The 23,218-nt window shown below is 34.6% G+C and overlaps 1 protein-coding gene across 4 annotated transcripts in view; it reads left to right on the top strand.

Moving 5' to 3' along the window:
- LOC150107475 (zinc finger protein 385B-like) overlaps nucleotides 1–15,753 on the top strand; it is a 139,558-nt gene extending 123,805 nt beyond the window's left edge. For 3 of the 4 annotated variants that reach the window (XM_090391322.1, XM_090391321.1, XM_090391323.1), the window contains exons 8-9: nucleotides 10,083–10,160; nucleotides 15,298–15,753. In XM_090391322.1, the coding sequence (XP_090247448.1) occupies nucleotides 10,083–10,160; nucleotides 15,298–15,426 (207 nt within the window). In that variant the 3' untranslated portion in view covers nucleotides 15,427–15,753. The other variant, XM_090391325.1, reaches the window with a different exon arrangement.
- The last annotated feature ends 7,465 nt before the right edge of the window (nucleotides 15,754–23,218 follow it).

The following is a 23,218-nucleotide window of genomic DNA, read 5'->3' as shown; positions in this document are numbered from 1 at the left end:
CCAGTGTTTGGAGAGTGGCTAAATTTAATATATTCTGGTAGGCTTCTAAATGATCACTGGTAATTGCAAATATCTCACCATCTCTGCCTGCTTGATCTGTGCATTTGGAAAAGGAAAGTCAGTTGGAGTTATGAATATTAATCTCCAAGGGAGATAAGCTTACTAAGGAAGTTGGATTGGGAAAATCAGCATTAGGGAAAGGATATTAAGAAGTTCTAAATGGTTGGTGGCATTTGAGTGACAAAGTGCACATGAATTGGATGGAATGGGATAGATGTTTTTGGTTTCTTTGAAGATTGGGCAGAAGAGCTTCTGTCAGAAGCTCGCTGACCTAGTGAACAGATGCACCTTTAAGATGTGAGAGAAAGTCATAGCAAATTTAATTGAGTAAAACTAAAGTGAGTAATGCTAAAAGAGGCTGAAAATTAGTTTCTGTTCAGAAAACTGGTGGTGGAAATGGATATCATTTGGAACTAAGGCCACACAATTTGTGAAGTAAATCCTGGAAAACGTTGGGTTGTTTTCGTGTATTATTGTTGTTTATTTTGAGTTGAAATTAGGATGGACATGGAATGTAATGGTTTCCTTACTAAGCCATATGCATGGGGAATTTCATCTGGACCGTTGCAGATCGTTGTCTCAGCAGTTTCTCCCTTATATCGCTACTGGACTCCCTGCGGGAAAATCTGGAAGAATAGTAGTGGTAAGATATTTGTAAGCTGACCTGGAATCCTCCTAAAGTTAGGATTAATCCGTTATTCTATCTGGATCAGTACTCCACATGGGCCTGAGCCTAGTACTTTGCAGAGCTTTGCATATCACAAAAAAAAAAAAAAAAAAAAAAAAAAAAAAAAAAAAAAAAAAAAAAAAGATTAAATAAGAGATAAAAAATGAAATTACAATCAAATCACATAAATTAATTGTTAAGAATTACATAAACCCAGCAGTTATCATCTTATATTGTATGGGCTAATGAGAATGAGTGCATAGAATAGGGTGAAAATAAATTTTAGCAAAAGATGGATGTATGAGCTTTGAGAGTGCATCCATCCATCCTATTATACCATTTATTATCTAAGGAATTTTTCTTAATTTTATATATATTTTATATAATCCAGAAACCCTGCTCTAGAGACTAAATATTGCACTTTTCAAGTTACTTCAGACTTTCAGTAAGCAGAGTGGTGGTCTCACACCTCGGGATGAAATTCAGCTCCTCACTTAAAGACAATAACAGACATCCATACCTGCAGCTGGATTCAAACCTGCAACCTGTTGGACAGAAAATGGATATGGTAACAGCTTGGCCAACAACATTGATATATTTATAAACATACATAGTATTATGTGTGTATAAGGAAGTATATTCTGTGTATGAGGTGCACACCTACAGAAATAGTCACTGATGTTATATTTTTGCATTTATTCCTGTTAAAGACTCCCCTAATTGTTTTCTGGCTTTGCATGATTCCTAAAATTAAACACTATACTAATACTTCTTTAAGAGGACACTTTTCCATGTGCAATCATTGCATCATATTCACGTTAATAGCCCAAGTGTGCAGTCACAAATATGGACACCTTTGAGCTCTTTGAACAGACATACAGATGACACAGTGAATCAAATTCTTAGCATTCCAGTGGCTTTAAACCATCCAAAACACAAGGCAGGATGTGTGCTAAGACACTAGCACCCAGAAATCAGTGCCTGTGATTGGTTATTGTGTCAACCAATCCAATTGGATGTTGTCATTTGTCATGAGTTGCATCTATTTTGCATGCATAAATGTGAACTAATGTGTTTAGGACACTTTAAACAAGTTAATTTTTAATATATAATTTTCTGTCAATAATTTAACTTTTTTCCCCTTATTTACAATGGGAAACAGTGTTAATGATCTACTGAATGTCCCATTTTCTGTCTGAGCTTTTGTGGATCGTATGATTATAGTCGAAGGAGCTTGGAACTTGTGTATAAATAAGAAAACAAGTTATTTCAGCCTTTCTTTGGTTCATTCTGGAAAAATAATAATTTGCCAGGTGATTACTTTTTCTGATTTCTGTGCATGTTATATGTCTGTGTTTTAAAATTGTATCAAAATTCAAATTATCCATGTCTCACTTTAGTATTTGAATTTCATAGTGCAGGTTGCATAAACTACGCCCAATCTAAATGGGCATACACACACACACACACAAGTTGATCAAAATTAAAGTATCTCTGTTTAAGACCTAGTGGAGCACCACTCAGTGATCCAGATGTTGCAAAACTTTGCAGGAATACATTGGGAGATTTTTTTAATCATGGACTGTACTGTTCAATTTGCTGCCCTTCCCAATATGCTCTAAACTGCATCTTTTACACATGCTCTCTTTCATCGCTGGCAAGATATCTGAATGATCCTGATAAACAGTGTCTTTGAAAAATCCCCAAAGCCAGAAGTCACAGGGGTCAGATCAGGTGAACGAAGCAGTCACGCAGTGGGAAATGCACGGCTGATCAGTCTGACTTCTGTGAAATTTCTAAGGAACCCCTTCTCTACACATCGGACTAGCCGATGTGTAGAGGATCCATAACTGCAGTCTTGTTAAATCTTCCAAAGCTCCAATAAGAAAAAGGTGGATATCTATCTGTTAAAATTTTTATTTTTTTTTTATCTGCAGAAATGTCTCTTGGAGAAACTAAAACCTGATATTATGGCATAGCATAAGTTTCCATACAGTTTCTTGTTTAACTGGCTTGTGGAATTCTTCTACATCGAATGAGGCAATGCAGAAGGGAGATAATGATTAGTAAAGTGTTACTGGAGGATGCTTAAGGGTCAAAGCTGTATAACTGAGAGGAGACCTCCACATAGCCTTTAAAGGAATGTAGAGAACGAACCAGAGCTTCTGACCTAATGTCCGATCCTCACCTTCTCGTGGTGCACCTGTTATGTATCTACCTTGATACTGAACGAATGAACGAGAATAGGATGGCAATTTTGGGATTTAGCCAACCAAATTGTATTCTTATTGTCTTAAGCACCAAAATATAAAATAATGGTACAACATGACAGAATTTCATGTTGGCTGGAGCATCACCCAGTTAAACAAGGACCCCCCCCCCCCTGTTGTTTTCACCAGGGAACTAGGATGCATAGCGAAAAGTCAGCTACTGGAACAAATCCTGAAACACATCCCAACTCAACATCACCAGAGTTCAAGATCGGTGCTATCAACATAAGAAATCACAATGGCAAAGAAATGCAGCTATCTGAGGAATTGGATAAATACCAGATCGACATAATAGGGGTGACTGAAACAAAACAAAAAAAAAAAAGACAAAAACTGGCGAAATCTTTCAAAGCAATAAATATAAAATGTTATATTCAGTCAATGGCAATCAAGGAAAAGGAGTAGCCATAGTATTCAATACTGAATACGAGGCTAATCTTCTTGAATTGTAGGCAATATCAAGTACAGTGATGTGGGCAAATATCAGAATGGGGAACTGCAAAAAAAACACTTATTTGTGTCTATTGTCCCACAGAAGGTTCTACTAAGGCAGAAGTTGAGGAATTTTTTTTAAGGCTTTAGCGAAAGCAACTGACACAATGAAAAAGGAAAAGTTGGTCCTTGTTGGAGATCTAAATAGCAAAGTAGGAAATGATTGTCAGTCATACAAAAAAATATTTTGGAAAAATTTGGGGAAAAGAGCAAAGCTAATAATGCTGCAAATAAATGTTAGATTTCTTCTCAGGATATTACTAACTGTGTTAGTAATAACCAGTGTTCCAACATAGAAATGTGCACAAATTCATGGAGAGATGAGGTAAGGAAAAGTCCCATTGACTATGTTATTGTTGATAGCGATGTTTTCTCACTGGTGCAGAAGATTTGAAATTGGAAATGATCACCATTTAGTCTTGAGCAGGATAAAATTGAATTTCATATTGAAAAGAAGAACATATAAGAAAGTTTTAAAGCAAATTAAAGTTGAGCATCTCTCAGATGTGAACTTTAGACTAAAATACACAAACATGATTGAATTATAAATGAAAGAGTTTGAGAACAGGAACCAAACCTTGGAGATTCATTGGCTAGCCCTGAAAAAACACTGATTGATTCAGCCGGAGAGGCATGTGGTGAGGTTGTCTGTAAGGATAGAAAAATCAGAACTCCATGGTGGACAGAGGAAGTTTAAAGACATTAAAGAAAAAGAAGAAAGCATATTGAAAGTTTATGGCAAGTAAGTCAGCTTGTGCTCTTATAGAATACAGAGACGTAAGAAAGCTAAACACTGTGGAAAATTAGCTAAACAAGTCATGGGAAGTACACAATAAATAACGGAAAAAACTCACGTAGAAAGATTATTTATTAGTATAATTTTCGCCTGTGTGTCACAGGCATCCTCAGTACATTAAGCTCAAAATTAAACACTAACTGACAATTCCAAAAATTTTGAGCTTAATGTACTGAGGATGCCTGTGACACACAGGCGAAAATTATACTAATAAATAATCTTTCTACGTGAGTTTTTTCCGTTATTTATTGTGTACCGATATGTCTACTCACGGTTTACCTCTTTTAAAACTTAAGTCATGGGAAGATTTTGGTAAGAACATTGAAAATAAATAACAAGCAGTTTCAAAATATTCTGGAGGCTGTTGAAAAAGCTCAGAAATGGAGGAAAGAGCTGTAAAAGGAATTAGAGATGATAAAGGTGACATGAAAACTGGAGAAAAAAATGTTCTTGATGTATGGAGAAATTACTTTGAAAAATTGCTAAATGAAACAATCAGTGACAGCATAGTGGTAAAAAAACCCTCAGCAGGCATATAATCAGGAATACGTATCCGTACTTCAAGTAGAAAAAGCCATCAAAAGCTTGAAATGCGGAAAGGCAGCTAGAGTAGATATATTTGACCAGAAATGCTCAAGTATGAAGGTATATAAGTTGCAGTGGCTGCACAGCATAGGTCAGAAGACCTGGACAGAGGGATGAATTCCAGATGATTGGAGCAGAGCTCTCATAGTACCCATATATAAAAAGGGAAATAAAACTGAATGTGAGAATTACAGAGGTATTTCCCTACTGAGATTAATACAAGTATACCTGAGGAAGGGTTGTGGAAGGGGAAGCTTGGATTGAAGAACAAGCTGGATTCAGGCCAAATAGAGGCTGTCAGGATCATATTTTCACTTTATGACAAATAGTTGAGAAATCATGGGAATATAACAAAGATCTGTATTTAAGTTTTGTGGACCTGCAATAGGCATTTGACAAAGTGGCAAGAGAAAAGTTATTCAAAACGCTACAGTTGTATTGTGTCAGTGGTGCATTATATCAATCAATACTTAGTCTTTATTTGAGTTGTAAGTCAGTAGTTAGAATTAAAGAAAATACAAGAAAATTAGTTCAATGTTAAATCTGGTGTCAGACAAGAATGTACATTATCTTCTCTGTTATTCATTATCTATGTGGATCACATTGTAAAGGAAAGTGGTATTAAACCGATATCAAAATTGGATATGTTAATCTCGTGTTTTACTTTATGCAGATGATGTTATACTTCTATATAAATCCACTACAAGTCTGCAAAATTCCCTGACTAAATTGAATAACTGTTGTAATAGATTTGGTATGAAGGTCAGCAATAACAAGACAAAGACAGTGAAAATAGGTAGAAACATTGAAAATATCAACTGCGTTGTTAATGGAAAAACCTATAGAATAAGTAAAAACATTTCAGCTATTTAGGCACAATTTTTAGTGAAGATGGTAAATTAAATAGGGAAATAGACAATAGAATCAACAAAGCCGATATGGTAGGAAGTCAACTGAATAAATTTAAATGGAATAAGAGAAATTAGCTGTATACAAGACAGTATTCAGACCAATTTTAACTTATTGATCTGAGAGCTGGGTTAGAAATAAAACACTTGACCAAAGACAAGAGACCACAGGTACAAGAGTCCTGAGAAAGATTAGGGGTGTGAACAGATGGCATCAATGGCAATATGATATCAAAAAACAAGAATATTAAGAAAGAGCTTGCATTGTTTGCAGAGAAAAGATTAGCAAAAGAAGTATTTTCTGCCAGGTTGGTAGGTGGAAGACCAAGATATAGGTGGTTTGATACAGTAAAAAGTGCCTTAGAATACAGGCATAAAAGATCTGATAATGTTGGAGTCTTGACAGGTAACAGATTGATTTGGAGGAAAATTCTTGATAGGAAGTTGGTAATGATGTAGGTTTTTCATTAGTACTATCCTGTACACCAGTTGAGGGTATATGTCAGAGATTTGATGATCAAGTGTTGCTGGTAAGTCTTCAACTGTAGCTTTTGGATGAACCTGATGAGGTCTCCAAATTTCATGGCTATTGTTCATAAGTTTGAAGTTATTTATTTATTTTTTTTTTCATATAGATAATAATCATAATAAAACTTTGCATCAGTAAACACTTTTTCTTTAATTGTATCTCTTTTTTATCAACATGAGATGGTTTTTCTAGACTCTTCTGAGCCTGAGGAGTCCATATCTGAAGATTCACAACCTTCTCCATCTTTATACATTTATTATCATTTCTTCTCCTTTTAGATTTTTTTTTTGTTTGTCTTTTAATATTTTTTTTCTGCTATCCCCAATTTTTTTATTAATTGTTTTCTTTTTGATGATCTGGTCTTGGATATTAAGTTCTTTTGATGTCTTACTTGCTTTCCTGTTTCTTCTCCAATTTCTACTTGTATAATATTTTCATTTATTTACATTTGGTCTTGTATCTGTTTAGTTATACTAGATTCATTATTGGTAATTTCAGCTAATTCTGTTCCATATGTATTTCACTGGGAAAGTGGCTCCTGCAGTTCTGGAATTTTGGGGCTAATTTCTGGCTGATTTTGTCATGTGCTTTTTTGTGATTTTACCAAGTATAGTTTGAAGACTTTCTCTTTATTAGACCAAATTGGAAGATATGGGAACTATAGTTCTTTATGCCTCTCCAACATATGTGTGTTATGATCCATCGAGTTGTTTCCGACTCCACAAATATACACTCTCCATTCCGATCTGTCCCTGACCATGTCTTTCAGAACCTCCAAGTGCACTCCAGTTGCTTCTTTAACTCCATCCACCCATCTAATTCTTGGTCTTCCTCTTCTCCTGCTTCCATCAACTTTAGCAAGCTTCATCATCTTCTCCAGACTGTCATTTGCTTGCATAATATATCCAAAGTTGGCAATTTTTGCTTGATGATCATTGCTTCAAGGGAGCAATCTGGCTTTATTCTGTCTATCACTGATTTATTGGTTTGCTTTGCAGCCCATGGTATTCTTAGTAAGCGTCTCCAAACCCATAATTCAAATGCATCTATCTTCCTTCTTTCACTCTTTCTCAGGGTCCAACTTTCACATCCATACAGCACCACAGGGAATACCATTGCTTTCACAATTCTGATTTTTGTTGTGAGACTAATATCTTTAAAGATCTTTATGCTTAAATTTGTCATTTCTTTTTTTCCGAGTAATAATCTTCTTCTTACTTCTTCGGTACAATAATCATCTTTATCAATTCGGGAACCTAGGAACATAAAATTGTTAACTGCTTCCATTTTCTCCCCATCTACTTCAAAATCTCCAACATATACACTGTTCTAATTGGCTCTACCAGGGGGTGCTCCAGCTCTTTCAGTGAAAGTTCTAAAAGGACATATAGTAATGAGATATTCAGAACTTTACTGATTAGCAATATCTAATCTCCATACAGTTAAAACATTTAGCCTTGGATCAGTTGCCACCCAATTGATTATATAAACACTACTGAGGCACTGCTTCTGCACTCTGGGATACTTCACCATGACTTGAGTTGTACTGACGTTGACAAAATTTGGTGTGAGCATTTTCATATCTATTGTGGAAGTGACCTTACCAGAAAACCAGTTTGGATCTTTGCTTGATATACCCTTTCGTATGTTATTGATTTTACCCTATTTTTCAGCTTCACAAAGATGGGCCCTTTCTATGGCATGTTCCATGACAGCTGTTAACGTTTCTGGCTGCAGCATCCCTAATTTCTGGGACTTGTCCACATACACCTTTATCTTCAAGTAACCCCTATAGGAAGAAGTTGGAATCCATCAGATCTGGAGAATGTTATGGCCAATATATTGCAAATCCTCATGAAATTATTTGCTAGCCAAAAAATGTACTTAGGAGTTTCATACTGATTTTGAAAATAAAATTGCACAATTTTGGTTCATTGTTGGGTTGTGAACTTTCCATAATTAATTTTGCAAATGCTCTTTAGAATACCTGGAGAACAAGAAAAAGAAAAAATTAATAATAAAAAAAAAAGTTATTCACATTTTAAACCACTTCATTACTTCTTGGCCACCCTCTACCAACAGTGAAAATGTATAACAACTTATTAAGATACTCTGAATTAGAGCTAGTTGTTGAAAGTTTTCTGACTTGGTTATAAATTAAAGGTACTTAGAATATGTGTTCTTGATTAATCCTTTATCCAAATGTAAGCAAATGAAATTTGCACTTGAAGTATCTTCACGGCCAGTCTACTTGTATATATAGAGATTAATGCCTTCCCATCAATTGCCTTAGTATCCCGTAATGCAAAGCACACATTTATGTGCATTATACACTTTTTAGGTGTGTATAATGCACATCATTATACACACCTTAAAGGATTCGTGCTTTGCATTATGGGACACTAAGGCCACTAATGTGAAGGCATTAGCCTCTATATACAAGTAGTCTAGATGTGAAGATACTTCACGTGCGAACTTTGTTTGCTTACTTACACGATAAAAGATTAAAGAAGAATATAATTTCTTGGCATCTTTAATTTATAACCAAGTGGGAGAAACTCATGGATAGATGCTGTAAGAAACTGTTTAAAAGAGTTAGATATTTTGGGCCATGTGGTCAGATGGCAAAGACATCTATATATGTCAGTCATGCTTTGGAGTGGTGGTGGGGGGCGTAAATTAGTTGCAAAATTGCTAAAGATTTTTTTTGTGTATTAGTTAGCAATGGGTTAAAAGCAGAGAGCCCACTACTACAATTTAAATTTGTTTAAAGAGCTGGTTATTCCAGCTAAAATACCCCAATTTAAGGCAGTGCTTAAAGTGACTGCAGATGTCAGAAATATTTTGGAAAGGTGCCCTAGCAGATTATCCACTGGAACATTATTGAAAAGAGAAAACACTTCGGAGCCTGCTAAACAATCGTGTTCCTCCATGGTTCTGTATGCTGGTTTTAAATTGAAGTTTTTTTTGTGTAAGATGTTCAAGTTTATTGGTGGGATGATTTATGGCATTGAATATAACTGTTTTTGTTTATTTTTAAATTTATCAAGGCTGTTTTTTTTTTATTTGTAATCACTTTTACTAAGGGGGGGGGGGGACAGCCTTGAGTAATTTAAAATTAAACCATGGTATTAATGTACTTGATCTTTAGTGGATGAGATTCTTCAGGCTTCTCCCAAACATTTAATTGGGCATGCACTATGATGCTTTTTTTTTTTTTTTTTTTTTTTTTTTTTTTTTTTTTTTGTGCACTTTGCTTTAAAGGATAATTAATTTAGCAATTTGTGGAAATACTGAGATCCTTGGCCAATGTCATTTTTATAGACATGATTTTATGTCCTATATGAACAGTAATACCCTTTAACAGCCTATGGTCTATGCTTGAGTAGGATGAAGATACTAGGAGATTTCACTGTTCTCTGTAGATAACTTTTTTTTTTTAAATGTTATATTAATTATTTAGTATCTTTTGAGTTTAATTTGTATATTTTTATAGTTAACTGTATTGTTTTTATTGTATCATCTTAGGAAACCTTTTAACATGAAGGATAAATAGCAGAAATTGCTTTTAAAGCCATGGCATAACTACTGTATTTTCAGTCACTTTGCATCAGTTTTCATTGTGTCTGCTTAGTTTTCATTATACCTGCTAAGCTCCTTTCCCCTTCCACTCTTTCATGGCTGTGGTTATGCCACTGTCTACATGTGAAGTATATTCTGTAGCTTAATTCAAATGTAATAATACCAGGCTGAAAGCAAGTTAAATTTGTTACAGCATATGGGAAGCAAGAAACATCAAGCACAAGTTGAGGGCAAAAAGTTACCAGTAAAGAAGTGGTGGGCAAAAAAAAAAGTGAGTGTTAAGTAATATTGAGCAAAGTAAATAAACCAATAGAAAGTGATAATTGTATTCATAAATGCTGTAATTTCTTGCATGTACTGTCAACAAAATATTTCACATTGCTCTATCAATTGTTAGGTTTCTCATTTGATCCGTTAAGTGTTTATATTCTTAAGCATTCCTAATTCCATCAACTTGAGTGTGCTTGCTCATGCATGCATACTTGCATGTGCTGCATTTATTCTTTTTGTCTTTCATCTTCCATTCTATTCAAATGACTTAGTCTTATTACTATTTACACATTCCTGGATATTATCACGATTTTTATCTTCGTTTTTAATATGGGTTTTACTCGTATTGAACTATTAAAGGTTCTGTTTATTACATTAACATTTCTCATATTAATGAGAAATGTTAATGTAATAAACAGAATTTTTCTTTCATTGTTTTGCTTAACTTAGGGCTACAGTTGATCAGTGACCTATCAAAATTGACAGCTTCGTCAAATTCCTGATATTTACCCTCAGAGGGTGTACTACAACAGATGTTATTAATAGTACTACATGAAAAGATTATATTACTAACTTCCTATTGGACAGTTTTCTCCAAATGAATCTTACGTCAGGACTCCAATATTGTGAGATCTTATATTATTGCAGGCTTCTGAGGCACTTCTTACTGTATCGATCCACCTAGATCTTGATTTTCCACTTCGTCTTTTATCTGCCACTGTGACAAAAAAAAAAAAAAATAAAATAAAATGTTATAGATCCTTCAAGACCTACAAGACCTAACCTTCTAGAAAAAAACTTTCCCATTCTATTGAAGTGACCATACCACTCTGCTCACACATTTCTGAATACTAACAGTGTCGTTATTTCCTAATATCCTCATTTTTAATGATTCTACCATCTGCTCACTTACAGATCAATAAGTTAAAATTGGTTTTGAACACAGTCTTATATACAGCTAGGTTAATATTTGGCTAATTTCTCTTATTTCATATACATTTATTCAGTTGGCCTCTTATCATACTAGCTTTGCTCATTCTATTGTTTATTTCCATATATAATTTGCCATCTTTACTAAAATTTGTGGCTAAAATAACTGAAATGTTTTACTTGTTCTAGATGTTCTTCATTCAGGATGTACTTAACTTAGTTTTCAATGTTTCTGCCTGTTTTCATTGTCTTTTTATTGCTTTTTTTTTTCATACTAAATTTATTACAGTAGTTATTCAATTTAATTAAGGAATTCTGTAGATGTGTACTGGATTTGTATAGGAATGGTTAACATCTAGCATTGATATCAGGTTTAATGCCACTTTGCTTCATAATGTGATCGATATAGATGAATAACAAGAAATAATGCCCTTGCATATTATTTCCACCTGTTATAGAACTCCTCACTCTCTTTATCAGGTCTGTCTATGTGGGGTGCATAAACAATCACAATTGACACATTGGTAGGATGAACTATAAGTCTAATAAAAAGGTATCCTGTCATTACCTGGATTATAACCAATTCTGACTGCTGACATACAACTCAGATATTGACTAGCATTGAATATAATGGTCCATTTATGTCATATAATCTTAGCATTTTTGAACCTCTTTTCTCTTGGCACCATATCAGGTGTTTTCTATATCTGTAAAACTTAGATACAGATCCTTGATATATTCCCATGATTTCTTAACTTTGTCTTATAGTGAAAATTTGATCCTGACAACCTGATCCAAGCTTCTCTTCATGATTCTTTTCTCAAGTATGCTTGCATAAATCTTAGTAGGATCACTCAAAAACGAAATTCCTCATGAATTCTTGTATTCAGTTTTATTTACCCTTTTATAGATTTGTACTGTGAGAACTCCCTCTGATCATCTGAAATTTGACCCTCTGACAAGACCTTTTGAATTATGCACTGTAGCCACTGTAAAACTTTTTATGGTATTATTGCATACATGACCATTACTTGTCAGATATCATCTATTCCAACTGCATTTCAGATTTTTTTTTTTTTTTTTTTTTTTTTTTTTTTTTTTTTTTTTTTTTTTAAGCTCAAGTTCTATGTTCTTCTGACTTTAGTCTTAATGTTTGCTACTACCATGTTTCCTTTAGCACTCTTTCAAAGTAATTACTCCAGGCATCTAGAATATCTCCAGTTTTTATGTCACTTTTATCTCTGATGCCTTTTGCAATTATCTTTCTACCATTTCTAAGCTCTTTTTTTTTTCGGTGTTTTCTTCAGGGTCTGCCACTGAATCTCCAAGGCTTTTGTATTTGTCAGTTTGAAAAATCTCACCAGTTTTTGTGTTCTTTGTTTCGATAACACTTATGTTGATCTGATGCTTAATCAGTTTTTCTGTTAGTTCTATTTCTTGTCTGTTGATTCTTCTTCTTACATTGATGGTGCCAATCGTGAACTCCATTTAATTTGAATTGAGGTTTGTTTAAAATTATGTAATGATAGTTTAGAATTTTGGATGATTTGTCATTTTTATATTCTGTATAAATTTATTCACCTGGCTCCCATTCATATTCTTATTCTAGTGCAGTGTTTCCCAGTGTGGTACACATACCCCCAGGGTTACATTAAAGGTCTTTAGGGAGGAGGGGTTTAGAAATTATTTAAATAGTTTTATGAAATGTACTTAAAAAGATTTGTATTTCTTAAATAAATATTTTAGCGTGTTGAACATAATGTATTTGATGTGATCATCTGAAATGATAACATTTTAAATTCATTGTAGTTTTTTTTTAAAATGCAATATTTGCCTGTAGGTCATTAAAGCTGTATTAGCCCTATCTGACTTTTGGAGACTGAGGGTACAATTCAGTCTCCACCAGTAGCTAATCAGAGATAGCTGGCTCAAGACTATCACTAATTATGCATGACATCCAATGAAGAGAGGCTGTTGACAAGTGCTGCCATCTCGTGATCCCTAATTCTAACACTGTTTCCTGCCTGAAATAGTGTGCATTCTGTGGTCGATTTTCTTGAGTTTACAGTGTGAAAAACCTCAGTTTCAGGAGGAATAAACCCACTTGCTCATGCCATAGATCAACTAACTTGGGAACCAGTTGAAAAAAATATATTTGAAAAAGTTCCTCTAGTTGGTGACTAGAATTGAACTTAGGACACCCCATCTTTTATGACTTGCCCTAGCTCAAATTTTTTTTCCCCACAGTTTATTGCTTTCATTCATTTCCATGACCACTCTTACCAGTTTGATCATTTATCTCCAAGGGTTGATCCTCTGCATTTTAATTACCCAAACACTGAAATCATCTTACTTAAAAATTCCAGTATTCATAATTCAAATTGGTGTTCCTTCTCTAACTTAAAATTTTAAAAAACAATCTTAACTAACTAGACTTTCAGAGGACTAAATGAAAACTTTCCTTCTATGCTTTCACCTCTCTAATGCAGATGGTGCCATGATAACATTCAAAGATAAATCTGATCTGGCATCAGTCTTTTCCTGCTATACTACTTCATGCCTCTTCTCATCTTTCACCAGAAAGACATCAGGAAAATCTGTAGTCTGGACCAGTTTATATGTCCTAGTCTCCAGATTATTTCACTAGTTATTCTCAAAATTTTCCCTCCTGAATTAACATCATATATTGCCTATCCATGACATTATATTCATCTGGCATCTACCTAAACTGGTCTGTATGGAGTTACTTGAATAAAGTGATATGGAGTAAAAGAGAATGGGCAAAACAAAAATGATAGGAGACTTGACACCAGAAATATGAGTTTAGAAAGGTTAGAGAAATCGACAACATTGGCGTTCAAGAATTCTAATGCCATCTCTCTTTCTTCCTCTCTCTGTTGTGTGTGTGTGTGTGTGTTGAAACTAATCTAAAATAGTTTGATCATTCGATCTGTGAAAAAAAAAAAAAAATTTTCACAGTACTGAAGATGACATGACAAATAATAAAATAATTTGAAAGAAAATTGTTTATGGGAAAACAGTAAGGCTTAGTTTGACTAGACTTAAAATGTAATGCAAACTTACTGACAACCTGGTGTTGATCTTAGAGCAGTGTTTCTTCAGGCAGCCCACAGCTATTGACGGCATTGCTATTTTCACAGAGCTACACAGACATCCTACTTATTATTATGGAACACCATACATATCTCGAGCATCATCATGCCTGTCAAGGATTTAGGCCAGCGATTTTCAACCAGTGTGCAGCAAGATTTATGAAAACAAATTAATTGAAAGAAATAATGTTGTAATTTGCACATTTATTTATTAGTGTCTGGTTTTCCATCTTCTTGTGTGTGTGTAAATCAATCAAAATTATGCCTATTTTTTTGCCAGATCATCAAAAAAATTAAAAGAATATATTTTTAGTGTGTTGCAGAATTTTAATGTAGGTGTGCCGTGTTATGAAAAAGGCTGAAAATCACTGATTTAGACCTATAGTGGCCTGTTCTGGCCTTAGAAGTCGTCGTTGAATCTCTTAAGAGGATGTCCTGGTTTTTTCCCCCTCTAATGGTTTGTAATTTAAAGCTTGTTTTGGTAATCTTTCTGTTTTCATTTCAACGTGTTCCATCCATTTATGTTTATATTTTTTAATTTTTTCTGTTACTGATTCCTAGCAAACTTAATTATGTATTTTAAAGGTTCACACTTATTTTGGTCTTCATTGTCTAGATAATTAATATATACACTGATATTTGGTAATTCCTCTGCTCTCCCATTGATGTTTCATATATGGATTCTGTCTTTGTGTGAGATTTTTTTCAGTAGATGAGTTTTTAATGCTTGTTTGGTTCCTCAATAATGGCAGGAGTGTGGGAGTAGAGACTCTGACTGAATGATCTTGCATCCATTATGTTATTGGTTAGATTTTGATTCCTATAGAATAGTGTATTTAGCAATTCATGTGGAATATGATTTTTGTGGCATTTCCATAAGTAAGCAAACTTGGTGATTTCATCTTTCAAAATTTTATTTAAATAAATTTTATATATTTCTCTGTGTATGGAAAAATTCAGTATTAGAAAAGTGTTTCTAGGATTTATTACACAACATACTTTCTTTCAGAATAAAAATGGAATATTTTTATATTAAATAATTATTTCACTGTTATTTATAATATAATGAATGATGATCACATGTCCTTTTTATAGGGTATAAAGCCTGTGGATAGTGCTACTGAAGCAACACCATGCATTAATAGAAATTACACTCAACAGGTTTATGGTGGAGGAATAACAGCATTCGAACATTCATTTGTACCTGGTGGAATGCTACAGTAATTTTAAAATATGGTTATTCTTTCATGTAGCTGAATGGAATATTTTCTGTTGTTACTGTACACATCAGTGTGTAGTTTTATACTTGAATGTTGATTTCATGGAGTTTTACACAATTCTTCATACTTGTGTTACACACATCGGTTTCCACGTATGTTCATTTTGCATTTCCAAGTCACTAGATTACTTTGCTACATGCATTATTTCATTTGTGTTTTGTTTACTGCCACTTCAAGTACATTGAATACAATGACCACTGTTTATAATTTACCAAAAATCACCATGCTAAAAAAAAATAATTCTGTGTTTAAATAAATGTTACTCTTAGTATGTGTTTGTTTTGTATATCTTACTACTGAAATATGGTTTGTCCATCCCATCCTACAGAAAAACTGAGAAACCTAAGGTACAGTTAATTCTTTTTTAGCTATTCTTATTAATGATCAGCAAACAAACTTGGAAAAGGGGTATAAAACAGGAATTACAGAAAATTCAAATTGAAAAACTTGAAATAGAGAAAATAAGTTTTAAAAAATGAAGGGAAGTCATAGGAGGTTTTAGTTTTGATATTGAAAATTAAAATAAATAGCCATTATTTTATAACAAGTAAGCAATGCTTGCTTTGAAATGTCTTTGGTTTTTATTTTTTTAAGCTCTCTGGCATCGTGTAGGCCAGGGGTCGCCATACTTGTTTGAACGTTGACCCCTTCAAGAGTTTCTTGACCCCCTCTATTTTACTATTACATAATTATAATAGGACAAGCAAAAAAAGACACTTATGTGAATTTAGATTGTTTATTTTATAGTTACAATGTTTATTGTATGTATAATATAGTATATATATTATTATATTGGCTTAATGTCAAAGGGATACGTTTTTGTTTTTGGCATCCTTCTTAACATTACATATTTGATAGGAGGGATAAATAATATATAAAATATAAAATTTAATTTAGATAACAAAATAACAATAATACAATCTTCCTTATATATATGAAAATAAGACTTTTATTAACTTAGTATACAATTTACTAACATTGTCAATGTGAAGGGTGTGCTTCGCGACTCTTGACAAGATTAGCAATGTTGGGTTCAAAATTAGTAAGTTTCAGGTTTAAATTGCCACGGAATTCTATATCTAGTTTATTTCTTTGTTTTGTTAAAATGGAATTAACATGACTGAAACTAGCTTCAACATGTACGAGCTTGGAAATGCAAGCAAAAAGGGGAGTACCACTTCAGAAAGTTTTTGGATATTTTTCTACAACATTTATATTTGTCCAAAAGTAACTTAAAGTCCTATTTTTAAAAAACATTTTAGCTTCAACATCATTTTTAGAATCTGAAGCTGCCATTGTGGTTACTACGGTTGTAACAAAATAATTAAAATTGAAGTCAGTAAGTCTAAATAATATACCTACTCACGTATTTCTATAGGATGCACAAAACTACCAGCCCCTCTCAACTCTTCAACATAGAGAAGTTTAGTTCGTGAATGAATAACGATTGAATTATATGTATGTTGATGAATTTTAGAACATTAATACTCACTTTCATGTCGATGAGCAGAAATGAGACTGGGGTCGAATGTGTGTAAGAATAAGTAAATAAGCAACCGCGCACGTGTTGCAATCTCTTGCCGGCTGCGTGGGAACCACCGACATCTGTTTATTGGTAAATATGTCATTTTGGCCTCCATAACTATTTCCATGACCTTGCTCCATCTTACAGGTCCAATTCATGTCACTGTTCCCACGATTCACTCTTAATTGAGTTGTCATTCAGGATGGAGGTAACCCAAGTTAACTAAATCAAATATTACCCGTACAATGATGTCTTATATTTTTCTATTGACCCCTAATAATATTATATAGATCCCTGGGGGTCGATATCGACCACTGATGTAGGCCAACACTGTTTGCATCCTTGGTATAAAATAATAATTTATCTTTTCTTCTGATAATTTAAAAACTATTTCACATATACAGTTTAATGTAAATATTAAATTTTCATATTATATGAAATTAAAAATCATTTTGTAAGTTGTTGGAAAACATTCAGAAATGAACAAATCTCACACTTTATCAATATTAAAAGTATGCACTTCTGTTTAGGGTATTTAGATATCTGCATCATCAGAAACAAAATCTAAGACTGCAAATTAGAGTGGAAAATATCATTGTATTTTCTTGGTGTAAAATTTATTATGAACGAGCCTTTTTACTGTGAAAGAAAAAAGTATTTGCAGTATACTTTATCTGGCTTCATTAATTTCTTATCGTGAACACTCTCTCCCCCATTAATAATATTTATAATATTCTTACACAAGTTTCAGAACCTGTGACAAATATTGGTGCTGTCTGGGAAGGAGTTTAAAAAAAAATGAAGGTATTATTTTTATTGTTTTGAAGAGCTTAGATGTTCTTTTTCTCAGGGAATATAAAGTAGATGGGGAGGAGGGGTGAGAAGCAGGTTTTTTGGATTACTGCTTGCATCATAAATGGACAGTGAGCAGCTGCTTGTGTTATTGTTTGCCTAGCCCCCCCCCCCCCATCGCATAGCTAACTTATACATGGAAGACTTTGAGCAATGAGCTCTAGAATTAGCAAGATTTCAATACTACTAACATAATTAACATAATACTTGAATCACATAGTATTATCATAATATTCTGTACACCCCTTGAATTTATATGCCAGGAAATCGATGGAGGTGGTGATAAGGGACAATATGGTTTTGTGGAGAGTAGATCTTGCCATCGTTATTTGCCTCCTTTTTGTAATAAAGTGACAGTTTGATAAAGGAAATAACTCCTTAGTTATACTGCTGGACGTTACAAAAGCATTTGATAGGATTTTAGATAGAACCCTAATCCAAAAATTTTAGCAAACGTGATTTGAATAAGAGGACAGTTGATGGACAGGTATCAAAGAGTGGTTTATGGAGGAGTTCAGTTTAAGAGAAGGCATGTGACCTTGGGCCAGAGGTACACCGCTGGGCCAATTTATTTGTCTTCTGTTTAATTTTTACATCATTGATGTAGAAAACCATTTTGATTGGAAATATCCAGTTGTTTACTGATAATGCACAACTGGGAAGATGAGAGTAAAAGAAGGTAATGTAGGTATTATGCCAGATGGTTTAGACTGGCAGTATGGGATAAGGTAAATAGCTGCCAGTTTAACATGGCCAAATGTATGGTGATGCACTTTGGGAAGACTGCATAAGCTGCATCATCAGAAACAAAATATAGTACACAGCTATCCATATAGCTGTGTACTATATGGATAGAACTGAACTGAAAGAAACATTGGCCTTCATCCTGGGTGATTGTGGACAGGAAGTTGAAGTTTTCAGGGCTTATTGCAAAATTACATATTAGTTTATGTGGTTCTTGAAAAACACATAGACAAAGCAGGAATGGGGAAGTTATTGTTCCCGTTTATTTATAAGGAATTTAATAAATCCCAATCAGGACTACTATGCACAGATTATCTCAATTTTGTATAATTGAAGTGACAGATACGATCTAGAGGTGAGTAGCAAAGATTGTGGCAGGTTTAGAAATGTTTCCTATCAAAACAGAGACTGAAGATCTGTGTGCTTCAAAAACTAACTAATAGGTGGAAAAGAGGAGATATGATAGAAGCATGTTATTAAAGGGATTTTATGGGATTGACACTGAAGATTTAAATATATGGCATGGGACGACTGAACGAGGGGTTACTAATGGAAATTGTGCAAGAATGTGATTAACAGGAGTTCTAGGAAGCAAACTATATTTTTTGCTTTGAGAATGTGAATAGGTTGCCTGACTTGTGAGGTCTTCATCAGTGAAGGAGTTTAAAGTGAGGTTTGATAAATACTGTGTAAATAATAGCAAGTGTGTATGAATAATTGGTCTCCTGTGATGAGCCCTCTGACTTCTTGGAGATAAGTATATAATAACTACAAAAAAGTTAAGTGAATGCAATAAATATGACTATATATATACACAGGGTGTTCGGGATAAATTTGACAGTTTCGTAAGGAAAAAGAAAATCTTCTTTGTATCTATTAAATTTAACGAATTGACAAAAAAACATTACAGGCAGAGTTAATTACAATACTATCAACAAGATTTACTCAAAATAACCACCATTAGCATCGATCACAGCTTCAATTCTGCTTCGGAACCTCGAACAAGCTGATGCTACAGTCTCCCTGGGAAGGGCCACAAAAACTGTTTTAATTTTATCCATTAACTGGGCTTTTGTATTACTGGAAGTGCGATTGGTGTCTTTTTCAACTGCGCCCCATACAAAATAATCCATGGGGTTAAGGTCTGGGGAGTTTGGAGGCCAAACATTTGGACTGGTGAAGTCGTAGAAATTTTCAGACAACCATTTTTGACTTTTCCCAGAGGTGTGGCAAGGGGCCGAATCCTGCTGCCATACATACGGCCTACCATTGGCTACCCTTGTTATCCAGGGCTTGACTACAGTTAGCAACTCCACGAACAAAGCCCGAATTCCAATGCCAGGGTTCTTCAACACCTGTTCCTGCAGATTTGCGAGGAATTCTGCTGTACGAACGCAATCAGATCGTCTGCTAGGGATCTTTCTTCTTGCTACATCCTCGTAGTCACCATTGCAAGTCTCTAGTTCATGCCTGATTGTTTTTACTGTATTCAGGGAGCATTGGGCAGCAGTCGTAATATCCTTATTTTGATGGCGGGCACGAATCATCATGATACAAGTTATTCTCTTCCATGATTCAGGTGGGTTCCAGCTATCCATCCTTTCTGACATCTTGTATATGAATGAAGAAGGGTCCAAACTTTTAAATGAAGAGAAGTGTGTGTTAATACATGTAACTTACGGAAAAATATAATTAATTATAAATATGTCAAATTTATCCCGAACACCCTGTATATGTGTGTGTGTGTGTGTGTATATATATATATATATATATATATATGTATGTATGTATATGTATATATCAAAAAAAAAAAAAAAATCAGCTAACGCCTTTTTATTCCCGTATATACGGGAGTAGGCGAGGCCATTTAGCCCTATCTAACTTTTGGAGACTGAGTGGGCAATTCAATCTCCACTGGTACCCAATCAGAGACAGATGGCCCAAGGCTATCACTAATTAAGCGGTACACAGTGAAGAGAGACGGCTCAAATGTGCCGCCATCTCGTGGTCTCTAACCCTAACACAATATATTTAATGTCTGAAATAATGTGGGTTCTACGGTCGATTTTCTTGAGTTTACAGGACGAAAAACCCGAGTTTCCGGGAGGAAAAACCTGTTAATAGCAGGAGTCTTTAATGCAAAAAAAAATTCCTTTGATATAGGAGTAGGAGAGGCTGTTTCAGCCCTATCTAACTATTGGAGACTGGGTAGTTTGAACTCTGGTACCTGTTCAGAGATGGCTGACACAAGACTCACTAATTATAAATAGCACCCATTGAAGAAAAGATAATTGTTGCTGTCTCACGGTTCCTAAACCTAAAGCAGTATATTGCGAGATAGCGTGTGTTTTATGGTTGATGTTTTGAAGTATCTGGGACAAAAACTCAGAGTTTAAAATGATTTGAAATGCAAAAAAATAATAGTTTGTGACAATTAGTATTTATGCGAATTTCTCTGAAATAGTTGGGATCAGATTATTTACAACTTTAGCGTTAAGGTCTCAGACCTGTGCAGTGGAAGTGGGATGTGTTTCCTTAGCGCTAAGTTGCCTGAAGAAAGTTCATTTCCAGTTCAAATCTAATTGTTGACTAGAGGGACTCTTTCTTACCCTTTGACCAGTCAATCTCTCAGACACAGGCAACCATGTTTTGTCTCCTAGAAAAACCCTAGTTTCCTGAATTAGAAACACAATTCACAGTGAAGTAAATAAGAAAACAAAGAGAACAATCTATTAAATTAAAGATACCAAGAAATATACTTGGCTTAATCCATTATCCAAGTGTAAGCAAACAAAGTTTGCACCTGAAGTATCTTTCAGGACTGGACCAGCTCGTGGCAAAGGTAGTATAAACCATAATGCAAAGTACATCTCCTTGTGGACATGTATAATGTTAAGCATTAAGGGAAGGGTCACTGCCCAGACTGGTTTCGACCTTTATTGAGGTCTCCTCAATGGGAGCCAGACCCAGAGGTGGTGATACTAAGGTGGAAGTAATGGAGAAGTCACTTTCCTATATGAGTTGCCAAAGGTGTCACACATTATTAAAATACTCTGGATTAGAGATAGATAGTTGAAAGTTTCTCACTTGGTTATACAGGGTGTCCCAAAATTCACGCAAGAAGTAATTTTGATAGAAAACACAGGTTTTTAATTAAAAATTGTAATTTCTTATTGATTCATAAAGTATACAGTATAGAGTTATGCATGGAATAGCATATCGGGTAAATGGCTTCCACGGCTTTGCTGGCACATACACACTCTTTTGTCGAAATTTTCCATGACCGTTTTGCCTAAATGTGACTGAATTTCGTTGATACAGCGCTCAATTTCCTCCTTCAAGGCGTGGGTGGTCGTGGGCTTGTTGGCATAAACCTTAGACTTCAAAAAACCCCAAAGAAAAAGTCCAACGGCGTTAAGTCACATGATCTGGGTGGCCAATTCTGATCACCAAAACGGGAAATTACACGACCAGGAAATGACTTGTGCAGTAATTGATTGTTTCTCGGGCTGTATGGCATGTGGCATCGTCTTGTTGAAACCACATGTCATCCATATCTTGCAATTTAGGCACAAAAAACTGGATTATGTCGCGATAGCAAGCACCATTAACTGTTATTGCCTTACCAGCCGCATTTTCGAAGAATGGACCGATGATGCTTCCAGCCCAAAATCCGCACCAAACAGTGACACGTTGTGGATGCATTTGTTTCTCAACAATCACTCGTGGATTTTCTGAACCCCAAATGCGACAATTTTGTCGATTAACGAAGCCATCAAGATGAAAATGAGCCTCATCGCTGAAGATGATTTTGTTCAAAAAATAAGAATCCACTTGTTCCATAATCCATTCATCTAACTCTCTTTGCTGTGTGTGGTCAGTAGGCTTCAATTCTTTGAGTCAATTGAACTTTGTAAGCATAAAGATGCAAATCTTTCGTGATAATACGCTGTAGAGAGCTTCTTGAAATGCCCAATTCAAGACCACGGTGCCGAATTGATGTTCCTGGACGCTCAGCAACACTCACACGAACTGCTTCGATGTTTTCTGTTGAACGGCTTGTTGAAGGACGGCCAGAGTGTATAAGATCACTAATTGATCCAGTTTCCTTGAATTTTTTAATTAATCTTTTCACAGTTGAAGTTAAATCACTATTCCGACCATATTTTGTACGAAAATTGCGAAGTGTAGCTGCCAAGCCTTCATTATTTTTAAAATATTGCTCAATGAAAATGCGTTGTTCTTTCGTGTAGCGCTCCATTTTTAATTACCCTGAACTGTCAGCTGTCACGCTGTCTTTTTTTTTTCTCGTTGGCAACATTTTACCGCACAAATGGCGCTAAATTTAAATCTTGCATGAATTTTGGGACACCCTATAGTTGAGAGATGGGCAGAAGATTTTAAGGATTTATTAAATAGAGAAGAAAATATGGAAAATATTTAGTTAGAAACAAGAAAAAACATTGATGTAGAAGAGGGTATTCCTACGAAACCACAGACAACTAGTGAAATTGAGGCTAAAATCCAAAAAATGGGAAAGAAAGCACTGCAGAAGCTAATATGTTTGCAGAATTACTGAAACACAGAGGCGATTTAATGTTTGTTGCTACAGGAT

The sequence above is a fragment of the Typopeltis vanoorti genome, chromosome 4 (genome assembly GCF_054136105.1).
Source record: "Typopeltis vanoorti isolate ZY-2024b chromosome 4, IOZ_Tvanoo_1.0, whole genome shotgun sequence".
NCBI lineage: Eukaryota > Metazoa > Arthropoda > Arachnida > Uropygi > Thelyphonidae > Typopeltis > Typopeltis vanoorti.
This window is presented reverse-complemented; position numbering and strand designations above follow the sequence as displayed.